Source organism: Melanerpes formicivorus, unplaced genomic scaffold (genome assembly GCF_026170545.1).
Source record: "Melanerpes formicivorus ecotype bairdi unplaced genomic scaffold, bMelFor1.0.p_v2 SCAF_71, whole genome shotgun sequence".
Lineage (NCBI taxonomy): Eukaryota > Metazoa > Chordata > Aves > Piciformes > Picidae > Melanerpes > Melanerpes formicivorus.
In genome coordinates this window covers 431,384-458,895 of record NW_027142423.1, presented here as the reverse complement: position 1 = coordinate 458,895, position 27,512 = coordinate 431,384, and the positions used below count along the sequence as shown (strand labels likewise).

Genomic DNA, 27,512 nt, shown 5'->3' with positions numbered 1-27,512 from the left:
AGCTCAGCATTTTCTAATGACAAGATCTTTCTCCACATCTTAGCTCGGTAGGCTTTGTTTTGTAAAAGAAAGGAACAACAACCCTGCTCTTGACTGGGCAGGTGAGCTAAGCCACAAAGAAACAAGATTAGCATCTCTCTTAGCCTCTTTCCTTTTTCTTTTTCTCTGGAGGGGTGTGCGGGGAGAGGCTCTATCTGCCAATGAAATTCCTACAAGAATGTGTATTTGACCATCGGTGGCAAATTTATCACCAGCATATGGACACCTGCTGTAAGCTTCCTTACAGATTCCTCTAGATTAGCCCTTCTTCTTTGGGATGAGGTCTGGATCTGCAGGTGTATGTGTTGGAAGGTGTGTGTCACCTCATGCTTGTGTGCATGCATGACCACGAGACAGGCAGGGAAGGGCAGGGCCATGCACAGCTGAAACAGCATGCTCCTCCGGGCTTAATGCTCCAACACAGCCCAGCAGGGCTGCTCCTCTGGAGCATCCTTTGTGCTTCTGGTGACGAGGCCGAGCTCCCGCAGGGAGGCGCGGCCTGCTCGCGCGCGTGCGGGTGAACATGCCTCCACTTACTATTGCATGCCTTCCTATTGCACAGCCGGCCTTCCTCCAGGACTCCCTCGCAGACCAGACCTTCGTTGGGAAGGGGCTTGCAGGTGCGCATACGGGTCTGCAGGCCTCCCCCGCAGTCCTTGGTGCAGTCCCCCCAAGCTGACCACGAGTTCCAACCACCTGAGCAAAATCCAGAAAAGCCCTGTCAGCTTCAGCCAGAGGCTGCCACCCATGAAGCCAGGACAACACCCACCTGGCACACCCTACGGTGCCTCCACTGCCAAGCCCTGAACCTGGGGTGTCTTCGCATCTGGTAGGACTTGACACCACAGAGTAGTCCAGAAAGTCAAGAGATAGGAGAGGAAGAGATAAGCATTAGCTTTTCATTGACTTCTCTTCAACTATGCCCTGTCTCTAAACAGGCACTTTGCTTTACACCATTTCTATCTAGTCCAGCTCTTCCTGGCCTTGCTGCTGCACAACAGTCTCCTCCTCCAAGAAAACTCTTTGTCTGTTTTGTGACCTCAACAGGCACTTGCAAAACCTTTCAAGATACACATCCAGCATCAGCGAGATTGTCTCTCCTTTCTCCTCCCACACCAAGCAGAAGGAAGCTGAGAAATAAAAGGAATTCTACCACCCATTCCCTCCTTTTTCCCACACTACAGGTACCACCAGCCACAGACATTGCCCTCAAGGACAGCTGTGGTGGGGGAATGACATTCCCCTCCAGCACTCTTGTAGCACTCCTGAGGAGCAATCTATAAGGACCGTAAGATGAAGGTGCTTTTTTTGGCTTCCTTTCCCAGCCACACTCATGGCTAGTCTCAATAATATGGCAGCTGTCACCCTTGTGCCACCAGCTACACTCCTGCATGTTGATGGAGCCAACAAGCCCCTTATGCAGGGATGACCCTGCCACTTGCAGAAGGCAAATGCTGAGCCTGTGCAACCTTCTCCACCCTATTTTTCTCCAGCTTGCTGCCAAGAACAACTGGCCCTGGTGGGATGTCCATAACCACTTATGGCAGAATGGACCGTGAAGACCATGTAAATCTGGCTTGCCTCCCAGAGTCCAAAGCCTTACAGCAAGGCATCCTGTGGGGAGCCCAGCAAGGCTGGGTTTCTTGTTGCAAAAAGACAGCAGGGGAACACCCAAGCTCTTCAAGTGATGGATAAGCTGTCATATCCCTCAGTGGTCAGCTCACTCCTCATTGGCCATAAGCAGCAAGCTAAAACATGCTTTGTAATAGGCCTATGCTTCTAACATCTGTTGACTGCATCCACTCTATCATTTGCCCACCTCATGGGGAGGAGCAGAGGTGGCCCTTCTTTGCAGAGGTGGCCACTCTCAGATGGGTGCTTTTCCTGCTGTGCATTCTCTCATTATGTACAGCTACACTTGGAGATGCTCCAAGTCCAAGAAATTCAGCTATGTGCTGTGCTCAGGCACAGAGAAAGATAATGAGCTCAAAGATGTAGGTTTGGTGGTGGTTTTGTTTGTTTGTTTTGTTTGGGTTTTTTTTTAAGAGAGGAAACACTGAGAGGAAGGCAAATGCTGCTTTTTCAAATAAAAATGAAATAAAACCCCTTTTATTTTTCTTACCGAGAGTCAGATGTAAATAACCCACTTCAGTTGACCCAGCCTCCTTGTATTTCTATTTATGAGGCAATGGAGATCACAGCTGTCATGTGAGCTGTGTACTCCTGCACACCCAAGGCAGCCTACCTTGGAAATATGAGGGTGCTCAACAGCCCAGCTATGTGTCAGGTAAGAATACAGGGACATTAGCAGCATCACTTTTCACAGGGATGGATTGATACAGGATAAAGCCATGACCTCATAATCTACTACCAAGACAGGCTGGAAATCAACACTTGCTCAGCAACATTCACGCTGCTAAATGCAGTGGAAGCTGCATAGAAACTTAAGAATGAAGATAAGATGGGGAAAAAAGAGAAGGATGGAAACACAGGTTAGTGAACCAGCCAGCAAGGTGAAGAAAGCCAATCATGTCCTGGGCTGCATCACTGCGCTCTGGTGAAACTCCACTTTGAGTACTGCATCCAGTTCTCTGGCCCCTATTACAGAGAAGGGCCACAAGGATGATCAGGGGGCTGGAGCTCATCTCCTATGAGAACAGGCTGAGAGAGTTGGGGTTGTTCAGTCTGGAAAAGAGAAGGCTCTGAGGAGACCTTATTGTGGCCTTCTAGTATCTAAAGGGGGCTTAGAAGAAAGTTAGGGAGGGACTTCTTAGGGAGTCAGGTAGTGATAGGACTAGGGGGAATGGATCCAAGCTAGAGGAGGGTAGATTTAAATTAAACATTAGGAAGAAGTTCTTCACCATAAGGGTGGTAAGACATGGGAAAATGTTGCCCAAAGAGGTGGTGGAAGCTCCATCCCTGCAAGATTTTAAGGCCGGGCTTGATGTGGCTCTGGGCAACCTGATCTAATGGAAAGAGCCCCTGCCCAGGGCAGTGGGATTGGAACTAGATGATCCTTGAGGTCCCTTCCAACCTGGACAACTCTGTGATTCTTTGCTGTCACTCCCTTACAGATTAAGAGTGGTGCTTAAAAGGAAGAAGGCAGCACCACATAAGCCTTGGCTTTGCTTGGGATCTATTTGCTTAGGATGTTTTTTAAGTTGAGATGCATAATTGCTCCAGTGTCTTCAAAGATTATTTACTGTTGTGTTTACAAACAAAAACTACGAATCTGATGAAGGGTCTAAAGAACGGGTGTTACAAGGAGTGGTTAAAGGAACTGGGGCTGTTTAGGCTGGAGAAAAGGAGGCTGAGGGGAGACCTTGTAACTCCCTGAAAGGAGGCTGTAGTCAGACTGGGGTCAATTTCTTCCCCCTAGTAACAAGTGACAGAGCAACAGCAAATGGCCTTAAGTTGCACCAGGGGAGGTTTAGGTTGGACATTAGAAGAAACTTCTTCACTGAAAGGGTTCTTTCACAACCCGGTTACGCTGGTCAGCGAGGGGGGTGGGAGGGCTCTGTGCCAAGGTTCAAGTAATTCCCTTGGAGTAAATAAAGGCGAAACGCTGCCAAAAGGCTCGTGAACTGGGTCCATTAGATTGGACCAGAGCAGAGGGAAAACGGGAAGGAAACGCAGTAGGGGAAACTATGTATCAAAGAGAAGGGATATCACCATTTCCATGGCTTGAAATCCTGGGAGAGTCTGTGATTCTATGCAGTGCCAAGGTTTTTTGGCAGCAGGTGCACACAGTTCGAGGAGCGGCGGCGGGGGCGGGGGTCTATGCCACATGGTCCTTTCCGGGCCGCAGGCATCGGTCGGAACGGAGCGGCGCGGGGCCGGCGGGACAGGCAGCGGTGGGAACGGAGCGGCGGGGGCAGAGGGAGACGTCCGGGCTCTGTAGGCAATGCGGAGCAGAGCGCCGCTGCCGGGTTCCTCCCGTCCCCCCGCTTCCCCGTGCTGCCCCGGCAGCCCCCGGCTGCCCCTCACCCCCGCACTGCAGGCGCAGCGCAGGGCTGCGCCCCCGGAGCTGTGCAGAATGCTGCGTGCAGAGGCGCCCGGCAGCGGCGCCGCTTGGGACACCGGAGCGTTCGGGGGCGACGCAGTTCTCACGCTGGAACAGGCTTCCCGGGGAGACGGTTTAACCCCCATTCCTGGAGATGTTTAAAAGATACCTAGATGTGGTGCTGAGAGACATGGTTTAGCTCCAGACTTGGCAGCCCTGGAGAACGCTTTAATTTGATGATCTAAAATATCTTTTCTGACCAATACAACTGTGATTCTATGAGTCTAAAATGCAGATTGGCTATACAGACTGATTGTCTGACATTGTGTCCCTGTTTTGATTCAAACGGCTCTGCACTTGGGGATATAACATATTATGATTGTGTCAGTCCCCAAAAAATACATAGATGCTGCCTGGTCTCACCGCAAGCAAAGAGCATAGGCCAGTCTATGCTCCAGTCTATGCTCCAGTCTCTGACTTCGTGCTCTGCTTACCCTCAGCAACAGAAGAACCAATCAAACCAACATAAAACCCATCATGATCTCAAACCCTTAACTGGAATGAGATCTCTTTATGCAGTTGAGCACAAATAACTTCCTTCCTCTCCTTATTTCTCAGTTTCCAAGCCATTTGTGAGTGCTAGAGAAGATAGAGAAGTACCAGAGCACTTACTAAATCAACACAGGCATTTACAGCCAAGACAAAAGTATTCTTCACTTTATGGATTAGTCCTTTTTTATCATCAGGTTGTCCCATGGTCCTGACAAATGAAATACTGTGTGTTATTTATCCTGTTTATTGGCTGTCAGATAAACCTTTTGAAATCTTCCTGCTTTTCCTAGTCATTCAGTGTTTCTAGTCATTCAATGTTTCAGGTGATTTGTCTTTTTTAGTGGTGCTGTAAACAATCAGTTAAAGCCCTATTATATGAAGTTATATTCATCCCACCTTTGAAGGGGGGGAAAGAAAATGCTGTGCCATGAGTAAAACACTTGGTTCTTCTGCTTCTTACTTGAAAGCATATGTCAGGTGGGAAGGGGTGGCTGAGTAACAAGTGAATGATCTACCGTGGCTGTGGAGCTGCTGAGCTATGGCAACAACACAGAGGCTTTCACAGAATCATAGAATTGCCTGGGTGAAAAAGACTTTAAGATCATTGAGTCCAACTGTTACCTAGAATCTCCCTGTACACAACTGTTAGACCATATCTCCAAACAACTCATCCAAATGTCTTTTAAATACCTCTAGGAATGCTGACTCCACCATTGCCCTGGGCAGTCTGTTCCAATGTTTGATGGCTTTTGGTAAAGAAATCTTTCCTAATATCCAATCTGAACCTTTACTAATGCAATTTCAGGCCATTTTCTCTCATTCTATCCTTTGATACTACAGAGAAGAGACCAACACCCACTTCACTACGACCTGCTTACAGGGCGCTGTAGAGAGCAATGAGGTCTCCCCTCAGGCTCCTCTTCTCCAGACTGAACAACCCCAGATCCCTCAGCCACTCCTCTCAGAACTTGTATTCAAGAGACTTTACCATCCTCATTGCCCTTTTCTAGACAGGTTCCAGCAGCTCAATGTCCTCCTTGGAGTGAGGTTCCTGAAACTGAACCCAGTGCTCAAGGTGCAGCCTCAACATTACTGAGTACAGGGACAAAAATCACTTCCCTACTCCTGGCTATGCTATTCCTGATACAGGCCAGGATGCTGTTGGCCTTGGCCACTTGAGCAAAATTCTGGCTCATGTTCAGTCAGCTTTTGAGCAGCATCCCCAGATCCCTCTCTGCCAAGCAACTTTCCAGCCACTCTTCCCCAAGCCTGTATCATTCATGGAGGTTTTGTGACTGAAGTGCAGGACGCAGAATTTGGCCTTTTTGAACCTTGCACAGTTGGCCTCAGTCTGTCCAGATGCTTTTAGCCCAATGCAGAGACACAAGTGGGATTTTGTCACTGCAGTAGCTGCATACATGCCCCATCACTTGTTTTGTCATAAGTGACTCAGCTGCAACAACTTCCATGGACTCCCCATATTCTAGCAAACCTTTGTTCTCACCTGTCTGCCACACAATTCCCTGCTCTGCCCCTGCTTAGATTGCAAGCGTGCAGTTGGAGGAGACCCTCTGATGCTGGGAAGCAAGTCAGTCATGCAAAATACAGTTCAGAATCCCACTGATGTTAATGGGACCCTTTGCAGATAGTCCCTGTTGCCCCAGGAGTCCTGTTTCACCAGCTCTCAACAAACTGCTACATCCCACTGATCGATGCGGGTTGAGTTGCCATCTGTCCTTAATCCAGAAATAATGAGTCTGCTGCAAATGCATTATGAAGGATTTTGTTTTACCAAGGCATTGACTCCTGTGAAGGTCACACACTCAACCCATTCCCACTTAGCAAAATTTTCTCGGCTACAGCCTTGCAGAACTGAAGGCATTTCTCACTTTGCTTTTTATTCCCTTTAACTGGATTGGCAGTGGCTCACACCTCCAGCTCCAGAGATTCCCATCACAACCAGCAGCAATCACCTCCGTCACATGGCAAGCTTTAGCCTGTCATTTCTATTTGTTGAGAATGGTCCTAACTGCTATGTTGTTCAGCCTGGAGAAGAGAAGACTCTGGGAAGACCCTGTTGTGGCCTTCCAGTAGCTGAAGGGCAGTGCAAGAAAGTTAGAGAGGGGCTGTTTACAATAGCATGCAGCAACAGTACAAAAGGCAACCATCTTAAATTAGAAAAGGGCAGATTTAGGATGGACATTAGGACAAAGACTTTCAGTATGAGGGTGGTGGAACACTGGATTAGGTTGCACAGGACGGTGGTGGAGGCTTCATCCCTGAAGACTATCAGGCTTGATGGGGCTCTGAGCAATCTGATCTAGTTGGGAATGTCCCTGGTTACTGTGTGGGGGTTGGACTAGATGACCTCTAGAGGTCTCTTCCATTGGCCAGGAGGGGTTTGGACTCTTCTCCCAGGCAACAAGCACCAGAACAAGAGGACACAGTCTCAAGCTGCACCAGGGGAAGTTTAGGCTCGAGGTTAGAAGAAAGTTCTTCACAGAGTTTTAGCCATTGGATTGTCCTGCCCAGGGAGGTGGTGGAGTCACCATCCCTGGAGGTGTTCAAGAGGGGATTGGACGTGGCCCTTGGTGCCATGGCCTAGTAGTCATGAGGTCTGTGGTGACAGGTTGGACTTGATGATCTTTGAGGTCTTTTCCAACCTTGTGGATTTTATGATTCTGTAATGATTCAATAATTCAATGATTCAATGATTCTCTGATTCTTAGCCTGAGTTTTTCAGTGGTGACCATTGCATGTCAGGCTTGCTGCTCAGGAGTCTGGTTTGAGTGCCATGGAGACTGTCATTCAGGGAGGCCTTTAATCCAGTTTCTAAAGGGCTTTTTGATACTCCTCAGTTGTTTCTTATCAAGACCATGCACTAAAACAAATGACTCGTCATGCTAGACTGATTGAATGCATTCTAATTCTTCACAGTTAAATGGAGAAAATTTCAAGATGGTGAGAATCAGCTGGCAAGTTCATATTTGCCATGTCTTGGTCTGAATCTTAAGCAGAGATGCCAGAAGAATAGATCTTTTGTACTACAAATTAACTGAAAGAGCTCCACTCAGATGCCTCGTCCAAACACCCTTGATCTTTGGGAAGACTTGCATCCTGATCTGGAGTTTATCTTCACAGCTGACAGCTGTGATGTGTCTCAGATGCCAGTCACTCACTCACTTTTAATTTACCAGCAATGCCTTAAATTAGATGACAGTGACAACAGCAAAAACTAAGGAATCAACACAAAACAATCAATAGAGCACAGCAGAAGGGTCTTTGCTGACACACTACATCAGACACTTCTTGTTGGCAGCTTTCTCAGACTCAACAGGCCAGGACATCTTGTGTCTGAGAAACATGCCTAGACTACATAAAGCCACCACAGTTAGAATCACTGATTTTTTTTTGTTTTTTAGTTTGGTTGTAAGGGATCTTTAAGATCACCAGGTCCAACAACTACCCCAGCACTGCCAGGTAGCCACTAAAACATGTCCCTTGACACCACATCTATGCACCTTTTAAATCTTACCAGGGATGGTGACTCCATCAGGTAGCCTGTTCCAATGCTTGACAACCCTTTCTGGGAGAAAAAGTTCTGGTTGCTACCTTAAGGTGTGTCAGGAAAGGTTTAGATTGAACATTAGGGAAAGTTTCTTCACCTAAAGGGTTGTCAAGCACCAGAACAGGCTTCCAAGAGCAGTGGTGGAGTCACGACCTCTGAAGTTATTTGAAAGTCTTGTAGATGCCATGCTGAGTGATATGGATTAGCGGTAACCTGGCAGTGTTGGGTTAATGGTGGATTTGATGACCTCAAAGGCCTCTTCCAACCAAAACAAATTCTATGATTTGACAGGGGACATCCAAGACAGGAGCATTCATCTGCACAGCCTGGATCATTCTTTCTGTTCTGTGTGCGCTTACCTCTGCCAAACTCTGTATTAACAACAGCCATAACCTTCCACTAGGACTCTTCTTCATGGATTAGGGATGGGCCATGGTGGGAAAATGATGAAGATGCAATAAAAGTTCATGAGTGACCAGGGCAAGGTAACTAGAGAACGGCTGTTCGTTGCATTTTCCAATATTGGAATTGAAGGATGTCAAATGAAACTAGCAGGAGACAGGTGCAAAACCAATGAAGGACATAACTTACAGATGCAGAGCACTGTCAAACTGTGCAGTGCTTATCACAGCATGAAAAAGAACCAAAGTTTCTATGAATAGCAAATGTAGCTAGGGAGATGTGTGAAAGAAAAAAAAACCCACACTAAATGCGATGATCAGAAGATCTCTGGGCTGCCAGCTGCTGAAGGCTGGAAGGACTCCCTATGGTTGTCTTATTCCAAAATTTTCTCTTGGTAGACACTGTTGATGGGAGGATATTGGGCTGAAAGACCTCTGATCTGGCCAACAAGATGGTTTATGATGTTTTCCCAGTTTCTTGGCCTCTTCCTACCTTAACTTTATTACTATCACTCTCTTTCATGGAGATCTGTTCAGAGCTCAGACAGCTCAAGGTCAAGCCAGTATTCTCCACCACTGTTCAAAAAGCTGCTCAGATCACTGACTTCTGGATATCCAAATCAGTGATGTGATTTTTCAAAGCTGCTGAGTGGTCAAAGCTGCCACTGATCTCCATAACAATGCAAATGAAGGTAACAAGGCTCAGTTTGGAAAAACATTTAGGACCAGGTTCAATATCTCCCTGCTTTGCAAATCACTTAAAGAAGATGGAAATGAGGCCACAGTGCTTAGCTTTCAAGGAAACCCAGCATAAAGCTGTGCTTATTGCAAATGAAACACTGGGGATAAAGAGATTATTTCTGGGAAATAGTGGGGGAGGTGGGCAGGGAAATGGGAAAAGGACTGTTTAGTCTGGAGCAGGAGATCAAATAAGAACATGGAAAACTCTTCCCCTAAGAAAGCCGTAGGGGCCTAATCACTTAACTTATTTGAAAGCAGAGCAGGAAAAATATCAGAGAACAGAATTTTGAAGGAAAATCCAGCATGCACCATCAGGGAGGAGTGAAATGCTTTCCTACCCTGAACCTCTCTGTTACTGTATAAATCACATCAGAGATGAGTTCACATACTATTTGCTTCTAAAAGTGATTGCAGACCTTTGTGCAAAGCACAGAGGGGTCATAACATAGACATATGTGTAGAGAAACTGGATGCTTATGGCTTGGGTGAGTGGATGCTTCACTGGATAAAAAAGTGTCTGGATGCCAGCCTCAGTAAGTCTGAAAATAGCACTAAGTTCAACAGCTGTGTTGATCTGCTTGAGGGTTGGGAGGCTCTACAGAGAGATCTGGCCAGGCTGAATCAATGGGCTGAGGCCAGTGGGACAAGTTCCATTAAGGTCAAGTACGGGTTCCTATACTTGGGTCACAACAGCTCCTTGAAATGCTACAGGTTTGGGGAAGAATGCTGCCTGGTAAAAAAGGATCTGAGGGTGTTGGTCAGCAGCCAGCTGAGTATAAGCCAGCAGCATGCCCAGGTGGCCAAGAAGACCAACAGCATCCTGACTTGTATTAGAATTGGTGAGGCCAGCAGGAGTAGGGATTGGATCATATACACACACGCATGAGGTTCAGTTTTGGGCCCTCTACTCCAAGAAGGACATTGAGGTGCTGAAGAAGATCAACAAAGAAGATAAAAGGTTCCAGAGGATGGTCTTCTGAGGAGCAGCTGAGGGAACTGTGGTTGTTTAGCCTAGAGAAAAAGAGGATGAGGGGAAACCTTTCTCTCTGCAAAGAGGTTAGAGCCAGGTGGATGTTAGTCTGTACTCCCAAGTAACAAGTGACAGGACAAGAGGAAATGGTCTCAGGTTGTGCCAGGGGAGGTTCAGGTTGAATATTAGGAAAGATTTTCTCCCTGTAAGGGTTGTCAAACCCTGGAACAGACTGCCCAGGAAAGTGAGAGAGTGGCTATCCCTGGAGGCATTTAAAAGATGTGTAGTTAGTACTGAGGGTCATGGTTTGGTGGTGACCTGGCAGTGCTGAGTCAACAGTTGGACTGGATGATCTTAGAGGTCTCTTCTAAACGAGGCGATTCTATGATTCTCTGCATCTGTGCCTCTATGCAGTGGTAAACACATGAACACATAAAAATCTAAGCAGCCCAATTTGATTGAAACCTTTCCTGATATGAGTGCAACTATCTCTTCTCATAAAAGCTTGTTCAAAAAGGAAATCACAGAAGAACATTTGTGAAATTTCCTTTCATGTTCCATCTGCCCTTACTTGAATGGCCTTGTTTTTGCCATAGGTGTTTTCAGCCTTAAAAATCTCTAAAGCACTTGCAGAACACTGCACAAACCCATAAATGCAGCAACACGTTGTAACACCCAGAGCTTTGCAAGCCCTGTGCAATTTCAGTTTGTTTCCTGAACAGCATTTCCAGCTGAAAGATTTCTATGGGTCCCAAGATCACAGTTTCTCAATCCTGCACAAGCTATGACATATTTCTTTCATCAAGAGCCCTCCAAGGCAGGGCTGTGCTATTATTGCCTCTGCAAGATCATCTGGGGAGTGGCTGCGAAGCTGGAAGACTTGCCTGCAGTATCACAGGGCACCTGCTGTACAGGACAGATAGAAGTTAAATTTTCTTAGGGTAAGCATCTTCCAGGAGGACATCGAGTAAATCACCCAGGGAGACAACCCAGGAACAGTTCTGCCAAGGAGACACTGCTCTGCAGACACTATTTGTGGCTCACAGCACTCCCGGCTCCTCTAACTGTTCCCAAGACAGAGCCAGAAATGCAAACTCCAGCACAATACTGAGACAGCCGCCTTGGCAGTTATTAAACCAAATATTTAATGACGTTTTGAGATGTGCAGCCAAACCCTCTTCACACAGAGATGTCAATAATGAGGATTTTGCCCGGAAGGGGAACGGAGGTGGTTGAAAACCACATGAAAGCACTCGGTGTGTGTGCACCTCTGAGGAAGGCTGATGAACAAGCGAGTTGTCAGCAGACATTTCTCCCTTTGGTGTCCTCTCCTTTGCAAAGCTGTCGGTTACATTCATCCTGCAGTGAGAAGATGCTAATCTTGGCTGCCTTGCTGGGCACAGGCTGCCTTTACCAGCTCATCCTTTGACACCTTGTTAGGGTTTTTCATTGCAGCAGGGAGCAGGCTTTAGGATTTGTGTGTGTGTGTACTTTCTATCTCTGTCTTTCATTAACTAGTCTTATTAAGAGGAGCGACAGATAGAATGGTTGGGTCAGGTACCACTTGGGCAAGGTGAGTGAAAAGATTCTGGGGGAGTTAAATGCTGTTTTGTGTCTAAGGGGTGAGGGCATAAAGCAGAGATGAACTTATCTGCAAACCTAATTTGTACAACAATAAATATTTCATGCCCAGGCAGCTCAGGAGGTCACCTTACTGAGACAGATGTGTCCAAAGATGTAGAACCCTACAATCAAAGAATGCACTGAGTTGGAAGGGATCTTTAAACATCATATAGTCCAACCCCCCTGCAGTAAGCAGGGACTTAGACTGCTCAGAGCCACATCAAGCCTGACCCCAAATGTCTCCAGGGATGTGACCTTCACCACCTCCCTGGGCAACCTGTTCTTCACATTTTTTTGTCCAAAGGCATCTTCCAGGTCCCTGAATGCCATCTAAGGTACCCTATGAGCTTCTGAAGCCTTTCATATCCCATTGATAGTAATTTTCCAGAAAACGTGTCTCTCCCTTCTCTGGGATACAAATTACAGTGAGCTATCTGGTAGGAGATCAGGTCCTTGGCACCACAAATCTAGAAGTTAGCCATAAAACATTTCATTCGTTGGTCTTTGCAGGGTCTCTGATTTATCTGATATCGAAGAGTCAGTATTAACATTCTGCTTGCTCTCAGTCTGTGCTCCTCTGACTATTAATTGAGCACTATTGGTTGCTCAAATTACTTAGAGCATTTAGAAACAGAGGAACTTTTTCAGTCTTCCAGTGTTTCAGGTAAAAAACAGAAGTCTGAGGTATGAGCAGAACCACCTTGGGAATCCTGCCTGCAGCTGAGTGAAGGGGATTTATTATATAGCAAGCATTTGAAGTCAATGACCATTATTTCATTGGTGTGTCCCATGGGCAACTGAGACCACCATGAAAAAGGAGAAAGTAAAGATATGTTCAAACCATTGGAGGCACCTGAATGAAAAGCTGCTACTAGATTCCTTCATGGTAGTTTGAGGAGACAGCAGCAGCAGTTTTGTATCTGGAATGATAACCACGTGGTATCTAGAATGTCTTAGCATCCAGGACAAGAAATCAATAACATTGACCTTGATAAACATTACAATTAGGGGGTTAATATTGATCTTCTGACATTGAGGCTAAGGAGTAGTAGATGTGTTGAGTCATTAGCATCCTTGTTGGCAGTTTGAGGTTGGGGCCCTGTGAAACAGACTGCAGGTACAGCAATTCACTCACAGATCCATTAGAGGCACTGGATTATAATGATTAAAGCAATTCCTCATAAATACATGTTCCAAAGGTCATCACCTTTTCTATCAATAGTGAGAGAGGATCACTCATACCTGCCTGTTACATCTCTTCAAAGTCCCAGGGTGATACAAGGAAATACAACTCCATCTGGTCCTGCATGCGGGACATCCACGGTCTTACATTGTGGTTTTTACCCTGAAATAGGAGTTGAGCTCTTGTCCTTCATAATGGATTCATCCAGGATGGCCATGTTACCTTGCTACAGGTGAGGTCTCCTGATTTCTCTTGTTAACACCACTAAAAGAAAGCTCTTCCCTAAAGAAAATCTGAAGCAGCTTCATGAGCATTTTCTAACCCTGAGCCTGCAGACTCAGACACTGATGCCCATAATCTTTAGCCAACAGAGTTAAAAATCTGTCCTTTAAACCATTTTTTCCTACAGACAGATCTGACATGAAATTCTCTTGGTCTGAGGTCCACCCTAAGGACTAGTGTTGATAGATTATATCAGCAGAGATAACGAGATACCACAAAGGCTCAGCATTCACCCAGACATTCACAAATGAGTTTTTGCTGTTATTCATATTTGTCATTTATATTCCAGCAGAGTTAAGAGGCCTTGAGTGAGATGAGAGCTGTCCTGGGATTGGTACTCCACAGGCAAAACAGGCACAGACAGTCCTTGATCCTAAGAGCCTGCTTTCGACTGTGCCTAAATACTGCTGTGATTGGTACTACAGAGGAGAGAGGTGAGTGTGCATGGAGGGGGAAGAGGAGAAGAGTGGATGTATTAACAGACACACAGAAATCCAGACTACTTTACAAATTATTTGCTGTACTTAAATGTTAATCATCATGTGCATTAGCTGTTGTTTTGTTTTTTTTTAATATGAGAAGGTGCAGACAAACATCCCTGAGCTCTGAGAAGGTCTGTGAAAATGGGTGCATTTGGATTAGCTCATAGATGTTGCTTTCTTTCCAACATACTCCCCCAAACTGAGTGGAAATTAGTCCTTAAGAGTGTAGAGGATGGAAACTGACAGAGGAAGATTTCTTTGCATCCCCTTTTCCTTTGGTTACCATTGGTGCTCAGAGGAGTCAGATGTGGTTGGGTTATCACTGATAGTTAGGACAATTCAGGATGTAATGCAAATACACCAAGGAATTCAGTGTCCTCTAACACTGCATAAAACTAGAAAAATGGCCAAATAACATCTAGATACCCACATGAATACAACCCTAGGAGTTCAGCCCTGCTCTCCACTCCTCTCTCCACCACTTGTATCTGAAACCATCAGATACATGTGACACACAGCACCTGCTTCTCATGGCACAAAAGGATCATGGTGCTCAACTCCAAGTGAGAGCTGCAGCCCCTACAGACCCCAACCCAAAACTTGTTTAACGCCAGCCTCTTTCAGCATGTTTCTCTCCCATATTTTCTCTCTCTACAGCTGTCTCCACCACCTTTCTGATAAGTTAAATCCAACATCTCCCCTAGGAATATTGACTGGCTGTCCAGCCCATCTCATGGGGATGAACTGTGATGGCCAAAATCAGAACACTGGGTGAAGGGCAGATCTGCACTGCATAGCTTCGGAGGGTTCCCAAATGTCTTAGGTTAGATACATCTTTTTTTGAGCACATCAGTATGAGCCAAGAGCAACATCTACTGGCCAAGATGTTTAGTAAGACCAAGTACAGATCTAGCACAACTCATGGACTTTGCCAAACACAACACATCTGTTGGATACTTTTTCAGTTAGCATCCAAACAAGAATCAGCACTTCCCAGCTGTGGAAGCTGTCACCAAAGCAAATATCTCAGTCCTGCACACCTGGACCTAGGTTGTATCCATACCTAATCTGAAATTTGCTGTTCAAGCTCACGGTGTCCTGGGTAGTGCTTCTTGGCCAGACAGTAACTCTCTGTGTATCTCCCATGTCTTTGTGGTATTGTCCTTCTTGCACTTCCCACAACCTGTTTCTGGGCTGAAGGTGCCTAAGGGGAGTGCCAGTTCATCTATTGCCACCAAATCCACAAAAGAATTAGTGTGGGGTATTCAAGTGGTCCAACTTTAGACATCAAAAATAAAAGGTCCACATTTAGAGGCCAAGCCTGTTGGTGTGCCTGTTGCACAGCTATCAGCACATGTGCGTGTTTGAAAGTGGGGGCTCAGCATAGCAAATTATGCCAGTAAAGTTGGATTATGAAGAATGATGGGAGGAAGGAACTTCACCTTCTGAACAAGTCTGTCCAGGTGTGTCAAGTTCTACGTTGTTATTAGCCCTTGTTCTCCCTCACTCCTCAGGGAGTGCAGGAATGCGTGTGAATGAGAGAGAGAAATTAGTGAAGCTATACACCAAAAAAAGGAAGTAACAGGAAAGAAAAGACTGTGAGTTCATCTTATTAGAAAGACTGAGTCTACAATTCATTAATAGCAGGCATAACTCATGCCTCCCTCTCTGCAGTCTGGAGGACAGGGTCTTTGGGGCATTGCTGGGTGAGAAGAGCTCTAAGGAACTCCAAGTCAATTACACATAAAATACAATTTCCTACCCTCAAGAGAGTCACTTCTCCCTGCAGAGCAAGATTTAAAGGGAAGTAAGAGTAAAGCAGCTTGTTCTATATTCTGAGTTCACTGTAAGATCATGTAAAATCCCCCAAAGCATGGCCAGAGCAGGCAACATCTCAGCATGTTTTAGAGGTCTACAGTGCAGATATGTCTATCTGAGCCCTTCATAATTAAAGGAGGGAATTAAGCACTTTTAGAGTGTAGGCTATTTGATTATCTTGCTTTACAGTGAGATGAATCCTTCCTCAGGAAGGAGACCAGATGACCTTCTCAGACATCAAGGATGCTGTCTGGTCGGAGGTATCCTTCTCTCATAGTATGGGGAATTGAGAGATGGTGGGGAACCATATGTGGTTAAAATGAGCATGAACCGTGAGCCAAAACTGAATAAAATGAGAAGGAACAAGTCTGTGTGCTTCAGGCAGGTGGTGAACTAGCTCTATATAGGTGTCCTGCCTGATGACTCACAATCCATCCAACTGCCCATTTGGCAATCTCCTTTCAGCACAAGGTGTCCAGGTGTTCCTTGCAGACAGGGTTGAAACCAGGACGCCTGAGGTCTGCAAGGAGTACTGCCACTTGGAAGGGGAAGGGACGATCAGCATCAGAGGACCACATGCCTAGTAACTCTGAATTTCTTGCTAGAAATCTGGTAGGTGGCCTCAGGATACTCATCTTCCTTCTGTGTCTGATGCCTAAGCTAGAGAGTGTCTTTGTCCTGATGCCACTTCTCATACAACTTGTTCTACAGGCCCTTCACCAACTTCATTCCTCTTCTTTGGATGTGCTCCAGCACCTCAATGTCCCTCTTGCAATGAGGAAAATCAAAATGCTGCATCTAAGCAGATGGGATGGTTGAGATTTTCTGATCCCTAGCTGAGCAAGGCGCATGAGGATGCATGCAGGTAATGCGTGAGCAGAGGCCAAATAAAGAACAGAACATAAACCCAAGACAGGAGAGGCACTAACCTAAAGGGAAAGGTTGAGCTCTTGTGTCTCCTTGAATAATGCAAGAGGCAAAATATTCTGTTACCAGCCTAGGGAGCAGACAATTAAAACACTACTTGAAGCAAATGTCTCCTGACTCTGGCTCAGAATTTCAATTAGTCTGCAAAGTCTTATTGCACTTAAGTGCAGGTTAGTGACATTTCAGGAAGGAGAGATTGATTGGGAGCAGGGTTACAGCTCAGCCAGCGGGGATCATGTCTGGGGGCCTGTCCTTAAAAACAATGTGTGATCTCTGCATGGCATTTTCCTTATTTAGCTCTTTTATGTCTCCAATGAGAATGGATAATCCCAGTAGCCAGAGCTGTGTCCTCTCCTTTCAAACACTGCCTCATTTTCTCGTTTTCCTTCTCCTTTTCCTCTAATCTTTTCCTCCTATTGCCTTCTTCAGTGCTTCTTAAAACACCCTTAGTGCCCAAACAGAATTTGCTGTGGTTTTTCTCTTCCTCCTAAGTTGTTAACCTCTTCGTGTCTCAAGAATTAAGCTCTGACTTCCAGGAAACAATTTTCATGCCAATTTGCCAGCTTTGCAGAGCCAGAGAAATCAGCAGAGTGATACATTTTGTCCCTGATGGGCAGTGACTTCTTGATTGCTGAATTTCTAAAAGCTGCTAGAGAAGAAAGGGGGACACATTACTGCAGTATCACAACATTACCTGACAAATTACACCTGTAACTGCAAACAGCTTCTTTCCATCTGTATTGGCTACAAAGCTAAGTGGGAAAATCACAGAGTCATAGAATGGTGAGCTTTGGAAAGTGTCTCTGAAGAACATCTAGCCCAACTCTTCTGCTAAAGCAAGTTCACTTACAGCATGTTGCATAGAATCATAGAATCAGTCAGGGTTGGAAGGGACTACAAGGATCAGCTAGTTCCAACCCCGCTGCCATGGGCAGGGACACCTCATCCAGCCAGAGCCTCATCCAGCCTGCTCTTAAACACCTCCAGGGACGGGGCCTCAACCACCTCCCTGGACAACCCATTCCAGGGCTTCACCACTCTCACAGTGAGGAACTTCCTCCTCACATCCAGTCTGAATCTCCCCACCTCCAGCTTCATTCCATTCCCCCTAGTCCTATCACTACCTGATATCTTGAGAAGTCCCTCCCCAACCTTCTTGTAGGCCCCCTTCAGATACTGGAAGGCCATAATGAGGTCACCTCGGAGCCTTCTTTTCTCCAGACTGAACAGGATCACATCCAGGTGGGTTTGGGATCTCCAGAGAAGAAGGCACCACCTCTCTGGGCAATCTGTTTTAATGCTCCATCACTCTCAAAGACAATATTTTTTCCTAATATTTATGTGGAAGTTGCTGGGTTCCATTTTGTGCCCATTGCCCCTTGTCCTCTTACTGGGCACCACTGAAAAGCACCTGGGCCCATCCTCTTGACACTCACCCTTTAGATATTTAAAAGTATATATAAAAATAATAACTAAAAAAGCATCATTGGAAGATGACAAGTGTGCACCTGGAGAAGCCTCAGTAGCTGGCAAGCCACCAGGTCCTGTTGCATAGAAGTGTCCTGTTGTGGTTAGATGCACCTGAGATACACCTTTTGGGAGATGTGAATGAAACAGGAGACAATCGGGGAATGGTTAACAAGCCCACAGATTGATTTTCCTGCCATGAGTGAGTCAGTGTGGGAGACAGAATTTTTTTCCATAATGCATCCCAAAATTCATTTCCATGTGCCACCAGGTCTCTTTTGTCATTATTTCTCACTCATCTACACACCACTACACATGCTATTCAAAACATCACCCCAAATGAAACCCTCCCAGAACAAAAGACTCCAATCTAGTGCTTAAATTCCATCATAACAGAAAGCTCTACCAGGGACACACAGTGGAAGAGACAAGGAGCAATAGGATTAAGGATAAGATTAAGCTTTCTGCTACAAAAAGCTGTAGGAAAATGAGCCTCATTTATACCCAAGATGGATGCATCGATGGATAAGAGAAACATATGCTGTGCTGCTAGCTCTGTCTTCTGCTTAGGGATAGTGACTTTATTTTTTTAATCACCATAAATGGGTGGGTTTTTTCTCCATAAATCTGATGAATTTGTTTCCAGACCCATGGACTCTTTCAGTGTTGGCAGTGTCCTGCAGCGAGTGGTTCCACAGATTCATGATGCACCCACCTTGGCATGCTGGGCTCACCTACCAGTCAAAAAGCCCTGCTGAAAGCTAGGATATATTAGCTCAGTAGGACATTAAGCTGTTTATATGAATTCTGGATGGCCTGGAGACACACTTCAGAGCTTTTACAAAGACTGCTTTTAATGCACCCCTTCAGCCACCATGGAGACTGGTGCTGGATCACAGAATGGCTTGAGTTGGAAAGGACCTTAAAGATCATCTAGTTTCAACCCCCCTGCCACAGGCACAAATATCTCCTAGTAGACCAGGTTGCTCAAAGACTCATTCAGCCTGGTCTTAAACACTTCCAGGGATGAGGCATCCACAACTTCTCTGGGAAACTTGTTCCAGTGTCTCACCACCCTCGTAGCAAAGAACTTTTTCCTAATGTCCATTCTAAATCTACATCTGGAGATTTTCAAGTCCAACACCATTGCTACAGCAGGACCATGCTGCCTTTTCCATTATAGTCCCAAACATTGCTCATGTAGTGTTTGCAGGTCCTTCCAACCCCTCCTGTGTGTGGGAGGGAGTCACACAAGTATTGCTGACCTCAGACATGACCAGCCTATACACAGCAGACCTAAAACAATCTTTCCAGAAAGCCAGACTTTGCCTTTGGGGAATAGATTTTATTGTGCTGAAAGATAAAGAAGTTCTTGCTGGGTCCTTCAAGGCTCTCTGAACATGCAAGTTAAATTACTGATGCACTCTGCTTGGGAAAATAGGAGTAAAACACGTTTGTTTGGGGTTTTGTGTGTGTGTGTGTGTGTGTTGGGTTTGGGTTTTCTTCTCTTTGGTTTTGTTTGTTGGTTGGTTTGGGTTTTATTCGTCAAAAGGTGTTTTCTTCTCCTTTGATCGTGTATGAGAAAGTTTTCATTACCAGAGGAAACTCCATTTTGCACCAGCACTGACCCTTTCCCAAAGAGACATTCATAGGCCACATGAGCCACAGCTACTCAAAAAAAAACACCCCACCCCTGGACCTCTGAAAGCATCCGCGAGGTTTTCAAACACCGCTTCAACAGATTGCTTCTCTTCCCATCTGTGAAGTAAGACGGATTGATGGGGGACCCAGGAGGGTTATTTCACCCATGAATTATTTACACCTACTGGGTAATATTTCATTTTCGACCAGCCTTGTTTTACACTTGTAATTTTTAATTCTTATAATTCCACCTCCAGCAAGCAGAGGCTCCTGGGAGCACTAGATTATGTCTCAGCGGGTGCACTCTCGATGCATAAATAACCTCTCTTGTGCTGACAGCACATGGGAGATGGGCTGGGCTTTCAATGAGGTTAAGTTCTCATCCCCTCCTCTTTCTCTTAAAGGAATCTTTATCTCTGTGCAGCTATTCTGTAACACGTCTCAGTTCAGTAGCAAAAAAAAAACCAAAGGCAGCCCTATTTAAATGCAAATGTTGACTTCTTGCCAGGGACTGAAGGGAAAATACTTGTCTAATGATGTCCTTCCAAAAGTAGAACTGGTGCTGTTTTTAAAGGATCTGCAACAGAAGGAGTTGGGGCTTTGGTTCCTTGCATCCCTAATCACCTTTGCCAATGCTATCTTGAAGTTGTGCCTATATTTGCAAGGAAAACAATTGTATACTTATACATAAATGCACAGGCTAAACCAAGAGCAAAGCAATGTTTTGATCAGATTCCCTCCTTCCTCTGTTCAGCCTGGCCAAAGATCACAGAATCACAATGTCTAGGGGTTTGAAAGGACATTTAGAGATCATCAAGTCCAACCCCCCTGCCAAGGCAAGTTAACCTATAGAAGGTCGCAGAGAAACATGTCCAGGCAGGTTTTGAATGTCTCCAGAGGTGCTTCTCTGAGTCAGCCTGTTCCAGTGCTTTGTCACCCTTAAATTAAAGAAGTTTCTCCTCATGTTCTTATGTATAAGTTTGTGTCTGTTACCCCTTGTCCTGTCACTGGGCGCCACTGAAAAAGGAGTGGTCCCATCCTCCCTCTAAGTACTCATAAGCATTGATAAGATGCCCCCTCAGTCTTCTCTTTTCCACACTGAAAAGACCCAATTCTCTCTGTCTTTCTCATAAGAGAGATATTCTAGATGGAGAAGACAAGGCCACTGCACACTTCAAGATGTTTAGGTGTTTTTTTTTTCTCTTCTGTCTTGGGACAGATATCACAGATGTTAAATGACTGAATGACATGGAGAGTAAGGTGACTGCTGGGCTGAGGTTCACCTGAAAGGGAAAGGAGTAAGCTGACAGGTGAAGGAAGGGAAAGAAGAGATAGAACTCAGGAGGTAGATGAGAAGGAAAGGACCTGGGGTGGGTAGGAAAGAGTGATAAATTTGGTAGGAAACCCCATTGGTTAGTGATTTACAGTTTAGTACTGTTTTCCTGTGTTGAAACACTGCTTCTAAATTGGGCAGATCTTCCAGACATTCTTGTCAAGGTGATGCTGAATGAAAACCACATAAAGAGAAGGGAAGACAGGCCAAGTACCCAAACACTCTCCCCAGAGAAGTGTTGTTACCCTCAGCCATAGGGTTAGCAGCAAGCACACACCCTGGCTTTAATTTTGGGTCATGTATACTGCTTCCCATAATAAAGAGCTGTGTAGAAGCAAAGGGCTCAAGGCTTGTCCTCTCCCCAGATATATGGGCCTTATCTGGAATGGATGGGGCAGAGATAGTGCATGGGACACCACAGCTTTTCTAGAACAGAGAGTGTTGGGAAGAGATGAATGTGCTGCAAGACTTGTCAGACAGGGGAGCTGTAGCACCAGCTAGAAGCTGGAGCAAAGCCTGTGGCAGTGGAGGCAATAGGTCTGTCTGCATGCTGGACCTCACCAGCCAGATCAGGACTTCCAACATCCTCCCTCCTTTCCATCTCATGACTTGGGTTCTGCTGGCTGATAAGTTTCAGTTCATTTTTATCTGATGTGGTTCAGTTACCAAGGAGACAACGATCTGCAGAGGGGAACCTTTGTGGCATCCAGGGGAGAGAAATTGATGCAGATCACCCAGAGGTTGAGGATGGCCCCAGGCCCAGAGCTCAGGAGCAGGCAAACATTTATGATGGCTCGTGTGAGATACCTCAGGCAGGCTGCAGTCTAGAGGACCTCCAAAGCACCAGTTCAAATTAAATCAATCTATCTGTGGGATGGTAGGGTCAGTTTGTTCTTAGAACCAGCTGGATATTCACATCCTCTGGGATGCAGTGTCCTGGCCATCCTTTTCCCGTTATCCTTCGTGGACCCATAACTGTCACCCTGTCAAGACATTTGCCCAAACATGGATGGAGTTGGAGAGGTGCAGCAGGACGGAGAGGTTGCATTTCACTGAAGGTCACATGAGATGCATCTTCAAGCACATGGCTTGTGCAGCATGAAAAGCTCCTTGCTGGAGCACTGCAGCTGTTGTTATTCTTTACTTGTCTGTAGCAATCACTTGTTGTGAAGCACAGAAGGTCATTGAGACAGCACAACTCCTCTCCCTCCTTTGCTGCTGTAGCTCAGAAAGGCTTCCTCCAACAGTCAGTACCTTTCAGATTTCTTTCCAATTCCCACCTGATGATCATCACATGACCATGAAAGATGGACACCCAGGGGCCTTGCTAACTCTAGAGAGAGATTGTTTAGCAAGTGCCTGCAGAAGTTGAAAAACAATAACTCAGGGGAAGGTTCCTCCAGCAGCTGGGAAAGAGGGAAAACCTATTTCAGCTCTGTGTATTGTCCTTGCCTGGGGAAGGCTCCATAGCTGAGATGTCAGGTTTAATCTCTTCCCAACATGTATTTTGGGAATAACTCCTCTGTGAAGTTCAGCAGCTAATACATCAGAGCAGTGAAAGTTTTCAGCAATGAGTTAATGGAAAAGAAGGTAGACTCCTCCTGTGGCACCTTTCAGAAGCTCTCAGCGTGAAGCAGACTGTGGAGAAAAATGGATTTGAGTTGTGGTGGCCCCACAGCAGGTACCCAGGGTTGCCCAAGCCATGGCTGTTCCCTCTTCAGGCTCCTCTAATGACAGGCAGAAGCAGAAAACAGGGCAGGGATAGGGCTATTATTGGACCATGTAATTAACTAGCCAGGAGAAACCAACATCTCTCAAATCTGAATACTTGTTTTCAACAAATTTAAAGAGGACAACTGAGTCTTCAGAGTGCTAGTAGCATAGGACTGAGTCAACAGAGTGACCCATCTTAGGTGAGTGGGTTTTTTACACTTTTCTTGATAATCCAAATCACCCATAAAATATAGGAATAAATCTTCTGGAGAGGATGTGGCAGCTCCCTCTCTGGTTTTGAGGAACATACTGTTAGGGATGGACTAGATGGAGATTAGGGATGGGCTGAGTAGCTCCCATCCTTTCTCCAGTCTGTGCACCTTCAGAAGATACTTCCAGTAACCCTGGGTGGGAGTAGAAATGGATAGATAGATAAAGGCACCAAGACAGACAGAGAGAGAACAGAGAGAACAAGAAAATTGCTTATTCCTCCTAACCTCCATCTGAAAGTCCTGAGGGTGTTGAAATCCTTTACTGAGGAGGGGAAACTGAGGCACAGAGATGTTGCATTTCTTGCCCAAAAAAACCCAGGGCATCCGTGAGCAGAGAACTGAAACACCAGTTTCCTGTTGTGATTGCAGCAAGGTAAGGTAGAGGCACTGTGAGGGATAAAATTTGGGTAGTCCCCCACAGAAGGATGGATGGCAGGTCCCATCAGTGGTGGCTTTGGAGCCTCTGCCTTTGCAGAGCCTTGGCTTCAATGTTCAGCTCCCTGTCGCCTGTCTCTCCCAGAGCAAGAGCGGCATCTGCTTGGAGGAGCACAGCACAGCCAAGCAGAAAAAAAGGTCAACTGCATCCCCCTGGTAACCCTCCAGGTTGGAAGCAGGAAGAGGTCTCGCTGGCAGCGTGCACAGCACCTCAGATCTTCTGGGGGATCACCATCCCCCCTGATAAGTATTCCACCAGGCCACACGAGGACACAAAGGCAAAGACCCCTTCGGGCCATCATGTAGCAGAAGAAAGCAAAGGGGAGCACAAGCTGCACGCTTCTGTTCACCCTGTCTCCTGGAGAAAAAGAAATCCAACCAGCAAGTCCCTTCCCCGTGACCTGAGCTCACCCTCTGGTCCAGGAAACCTTATGGGCTGTGACACAGGGACCAGGCTTGCAGAAGGGGAGTTGTGGTTTTTCAGGATGCTGAGAACTGCAGGGTACAGTGCATAGGTTCAATGTCATTTCAGGGGTCTGAGATGCTTTCCCTGCTGTCTTGATTCAATGTGACAAACTCATTCCTTTTGCAACATGGCTGCATTTAACAAAAGGGCAACCTCTATCCCGGGCTGAGATGTGGCATTTAGGAGGCCAGAGCTGTCTCTCTCAGTGAGACCCCACAACAACATTGAATTAAGGTGGCCATGGTAGATGTTTGCTCCCTTCCTGTTGTCCACAAGCTTTACAGGTTGACCCCAAAGACGAACACACAGCCTCATACCTGGCTTTCATCATGTGGCCCAGAAACCCATCCCCTTTGTATCTCCTTGTCTCTGTGCACCCACTGCAAACCACCCCACTCTGTCCACCACAAGATGCCTCTGCAGCACTGTCATATGGATCACCTGCCCTATCTCCATGCTTTGGGAAGCTACACTCATCCTCTGGAACCCTTGAAATGAGAGAAGGTCAAGGCTTCATCTCTAAATGTCCTCCAAATCACAGCTACTCCCAGAGCACCAGGAGGTGGAGACTTTCTGGATGGTCACAAACCAGCTGGCCAGCTGCCAGGTCCTTCTCCTTAAAGCTGGTTTGCAACCAGGTCACTCAGCTTCATATAGAATAGCTGCTGAGTTCCAGAAAAACATCCCAAACTCCCCAGGCATCCACCCCTTGCAGCTTCTGCTTCATAGCACTATCAGCAACAAAACCTCCCTTTTAATGTCCTAAGGTGGAGAAGATCAGGTCCATAGGAAAGAAAACATCACTTTATACCCCGAGTGAAGGGAGAACTCTGCTTTCAGCCAAGCAAGTGCCATCTGTTCCTGTCACCCACAGATCCAGCCACACTGTGCAGCCGCATCACTGCACTGCCAAGCACAAGGCTCTGGTGACAGGCTCCAGCAAGGCAACATTTGACCTTCCTACATTCTGGACAGGATGGTGCTGCCAAGTTAAAAGCAATCAGCAGGACACCTTAAAGATCATAGAAGGTTGGAAAAGACCTCTAAAGTCATCAAGGCCAACAGCCAACCCAACACCACCATGCTCACAAAGCCATTTCCCAAAGTGCCACGTGTGCTATCATCACACCTCACATGACATAATATAGGGCTGGCAGCTTCAAGAAAATGCCTGATGAAGTTGTTTTGCAGCCTCCCTGGTGATTTTGCATCCAAGCAGGATGATCTGCAAGATTCAAGCAGAAGAACTAGGACAGACAAGCTTGCGAAGCAAAGGGTAAACATCCAGCTTTGGCTCACTGCTTGTGGCTTTGGCCCTTCCTATCATGACCAGGAAATCCCTTGCACACCTACAGGACAAAGCCTTCAGCAGCAAAGAGTAGAGAAGCTCCTTTGGGATTTAAACCATCTCCAGCAGACAAAAGAGAGACCTCGAGTAAAAGCAGCAGAGGAAAACTGGTTTCCTGTACTTCCTTCTCCAGCTGTAACCTGCTTTGTTCAGAGAGGGCTCCTGTATCCCTGTTTAATGATCCACTCTTCATTTACATTTAATTAGAGGAATGAAAGAGACAATTAACAAGATCTACACTCAATGCAAACAAAAGGGATCACTTGTGACTCAGATGAAAGGGTAGAGCCAAGAGGTGGGGCTTTAAAAGCAGCTTAACCAGACCTTAAGGCAGGCTGTGGTCAGAAGGCACCATACTGTGCATCTCCAATGACAGTTGGGTGGTTGCACCACAATTCAGGCTGCCTCATGGATCCAAATTAAAACTCATCCCTGTTTTTCTTTCCTGGAGCTGGGTTTCAGCTGGATGGGTGAGCAGACTCACTCACCACCTGTTGCAATGTCACTAGTTCTGGCACAGAGGAGACAGCCCATGGTAGTGGGGTGGAACTAGATGATCTTCAAAGGTCCCTTCCAACCTGAACTATTCTATGAATCTATTGTATGAATTCCAAGCAAGATCATTCTAAGAGAGAAGAGGGGAGGCCAAAGAAACCCTTTCAGAAGCAGCCCAGGATGAGTTTGGTTCACCTGGATGTCGGAAATGCACCAATGAATACAGTTCCACATGCATAGCTGCTGTGGGGGCTTTGACTTGTATTCCAGCCCATTCATCCCACGTCACCCCATCACCCCTCCTGTGACAGCGTGGCTGACTGTGTGTCCACACAGTGAATTCACCTGTTAGAGTGATTAGCAGTGCTTATTTTTCATTTCTTTCCAAGCTGAGCCAGCTTCCCATCCAATTTTGCAAGTAGTCGCACATGCTGCTGTGCCAGCGCTGCTGAGGAAGGATGGAGAGACTTGAGAACAGAGGAGATAAGGCTCAAAAAGCAGCAGAAGTTCGAGAAGTTCAAATCCCACAGAGTGTCGCCAGGCCACCTTCAGCCTTGGTCTCAAAGCAATCTCTCCACCAAGGGTGCAGGCTGGAGGGGTTAGGAGCATGTGCCCACACCATGCTCAGCTCCAGACTCCTGAAGAACACAAGCACTGCAGGGTTGTTTCTGCTTTTCTCAGTGCAAAGGGGATGAAGGGGTAGAAGGCCATGACGTCTCACAAAGCCAGACTTTCCACCTGAATGGTTGGATGAGACAGACAGGCTGGTGGACAGGGATGTGTGAGCCGGTCCCAGCCGTTCCTGCAGTGTGCAAACCACGTGCAATGAAGCCGAAAGTGCTTCAATGCTGGTCTAAATCAAGCATGAACAGACCCAGGTGTGTCAGCACAGGCTTCACCCTTCTCTCAGGGTTGGAGCTCATTAACTGCAGATGAAGGAAGATCTAATCAGTTCTCCTGTGAGCCAGAGCTCACTGCCAAGCTTAGCTTCAAATTAAGATGGATGTGCAAAGGGGTGGTTAAGGAGCCCTTCTCATGGCATCCTTTTAGTAAGAGGTCATCCTGGAAAGGAAGGGAGCAATCAAAGGGTAGGGAAGACAACCTCCAGGCAGAGAGTAGGGACAGTTATGAAGATAGGGCAGGCAGAAGGATAAAGCAGAGTCTTGCTAAAGATGGTGTAACAGCAGATCTCAACGACCGAGAAATAAGAAACCTCCCAAAGTGATTTCTTTGTTTCATTTAATGCTGAGAAAAGAGGAGAAGGAGTCTGGAATGGACAGGCTTTGATGCCTATCCTGCAATGCCCTTGTTCTCCAGCCCTTAGAGATAGATCCCACAAAAATTCTGTACTGGAAAGAGGATGCAGAGGAGCAGCAAGGTCAGGTAGCCTTTACCACAGGTGGACTCATATCAGACCTGGCTTTGGTACCCCATTTCAACCCAAAGACTCTCTCTTCAGATATAGCCAGTGGCAAGGTTGCAGTCCAGCTGAGATACCACCATCATTTGTCCTCCAAACATCCGTTCCCTTTGTAAAAATCCTGACTCCTTCCCTCTGATGTCTATTTTGGGGTAAGATGAAGCCTGCTCCTTACCCACCCTCCCCAAGCAGCTTTCTGTTGACTAAGAAGGGAGCTCAGGGCAACTTGCTGAAATGTGAATGTCTCCACTGGGGACATCAAGAGTTAGTCACTGCAGCACATTGGAGACCACAAGCTGAGAAGCTCTGCTGCTCACAGTCAGACAGACTGCT

General features: G+C 46.3%; 1 protein-coding gene across 10 annotated transcripts in view; it reads right to left on the bottom strand.

The window, feature by feature from the left end:
- The window catches only part of ADGRB1 (adhesion G protein-coupled receptor B1), a 325,671-nt gene that overhangs the window by 185,564 nt on the left and 112,595 nt on the right, over positions 1-27,512 (bottom strand). For 9 of the 10 annotated variants that reach the window (XM_068163182.1, XM_068163187.1, XM_068163188.1 and 6 more), the window contains one exon: positions 577-735. The exons of the other annotated variant lie outside the window; for it this stretch is intronic. In XM_068163182.1, the coding sequence (XP_068019283.1) occupies positions 577-735 (159 nt within the window). The remainder of the gene's footprint in view (positions 1-576; positions 736-27,512) is intronic. 10 annotated transcript variants of the gene reach the window in all.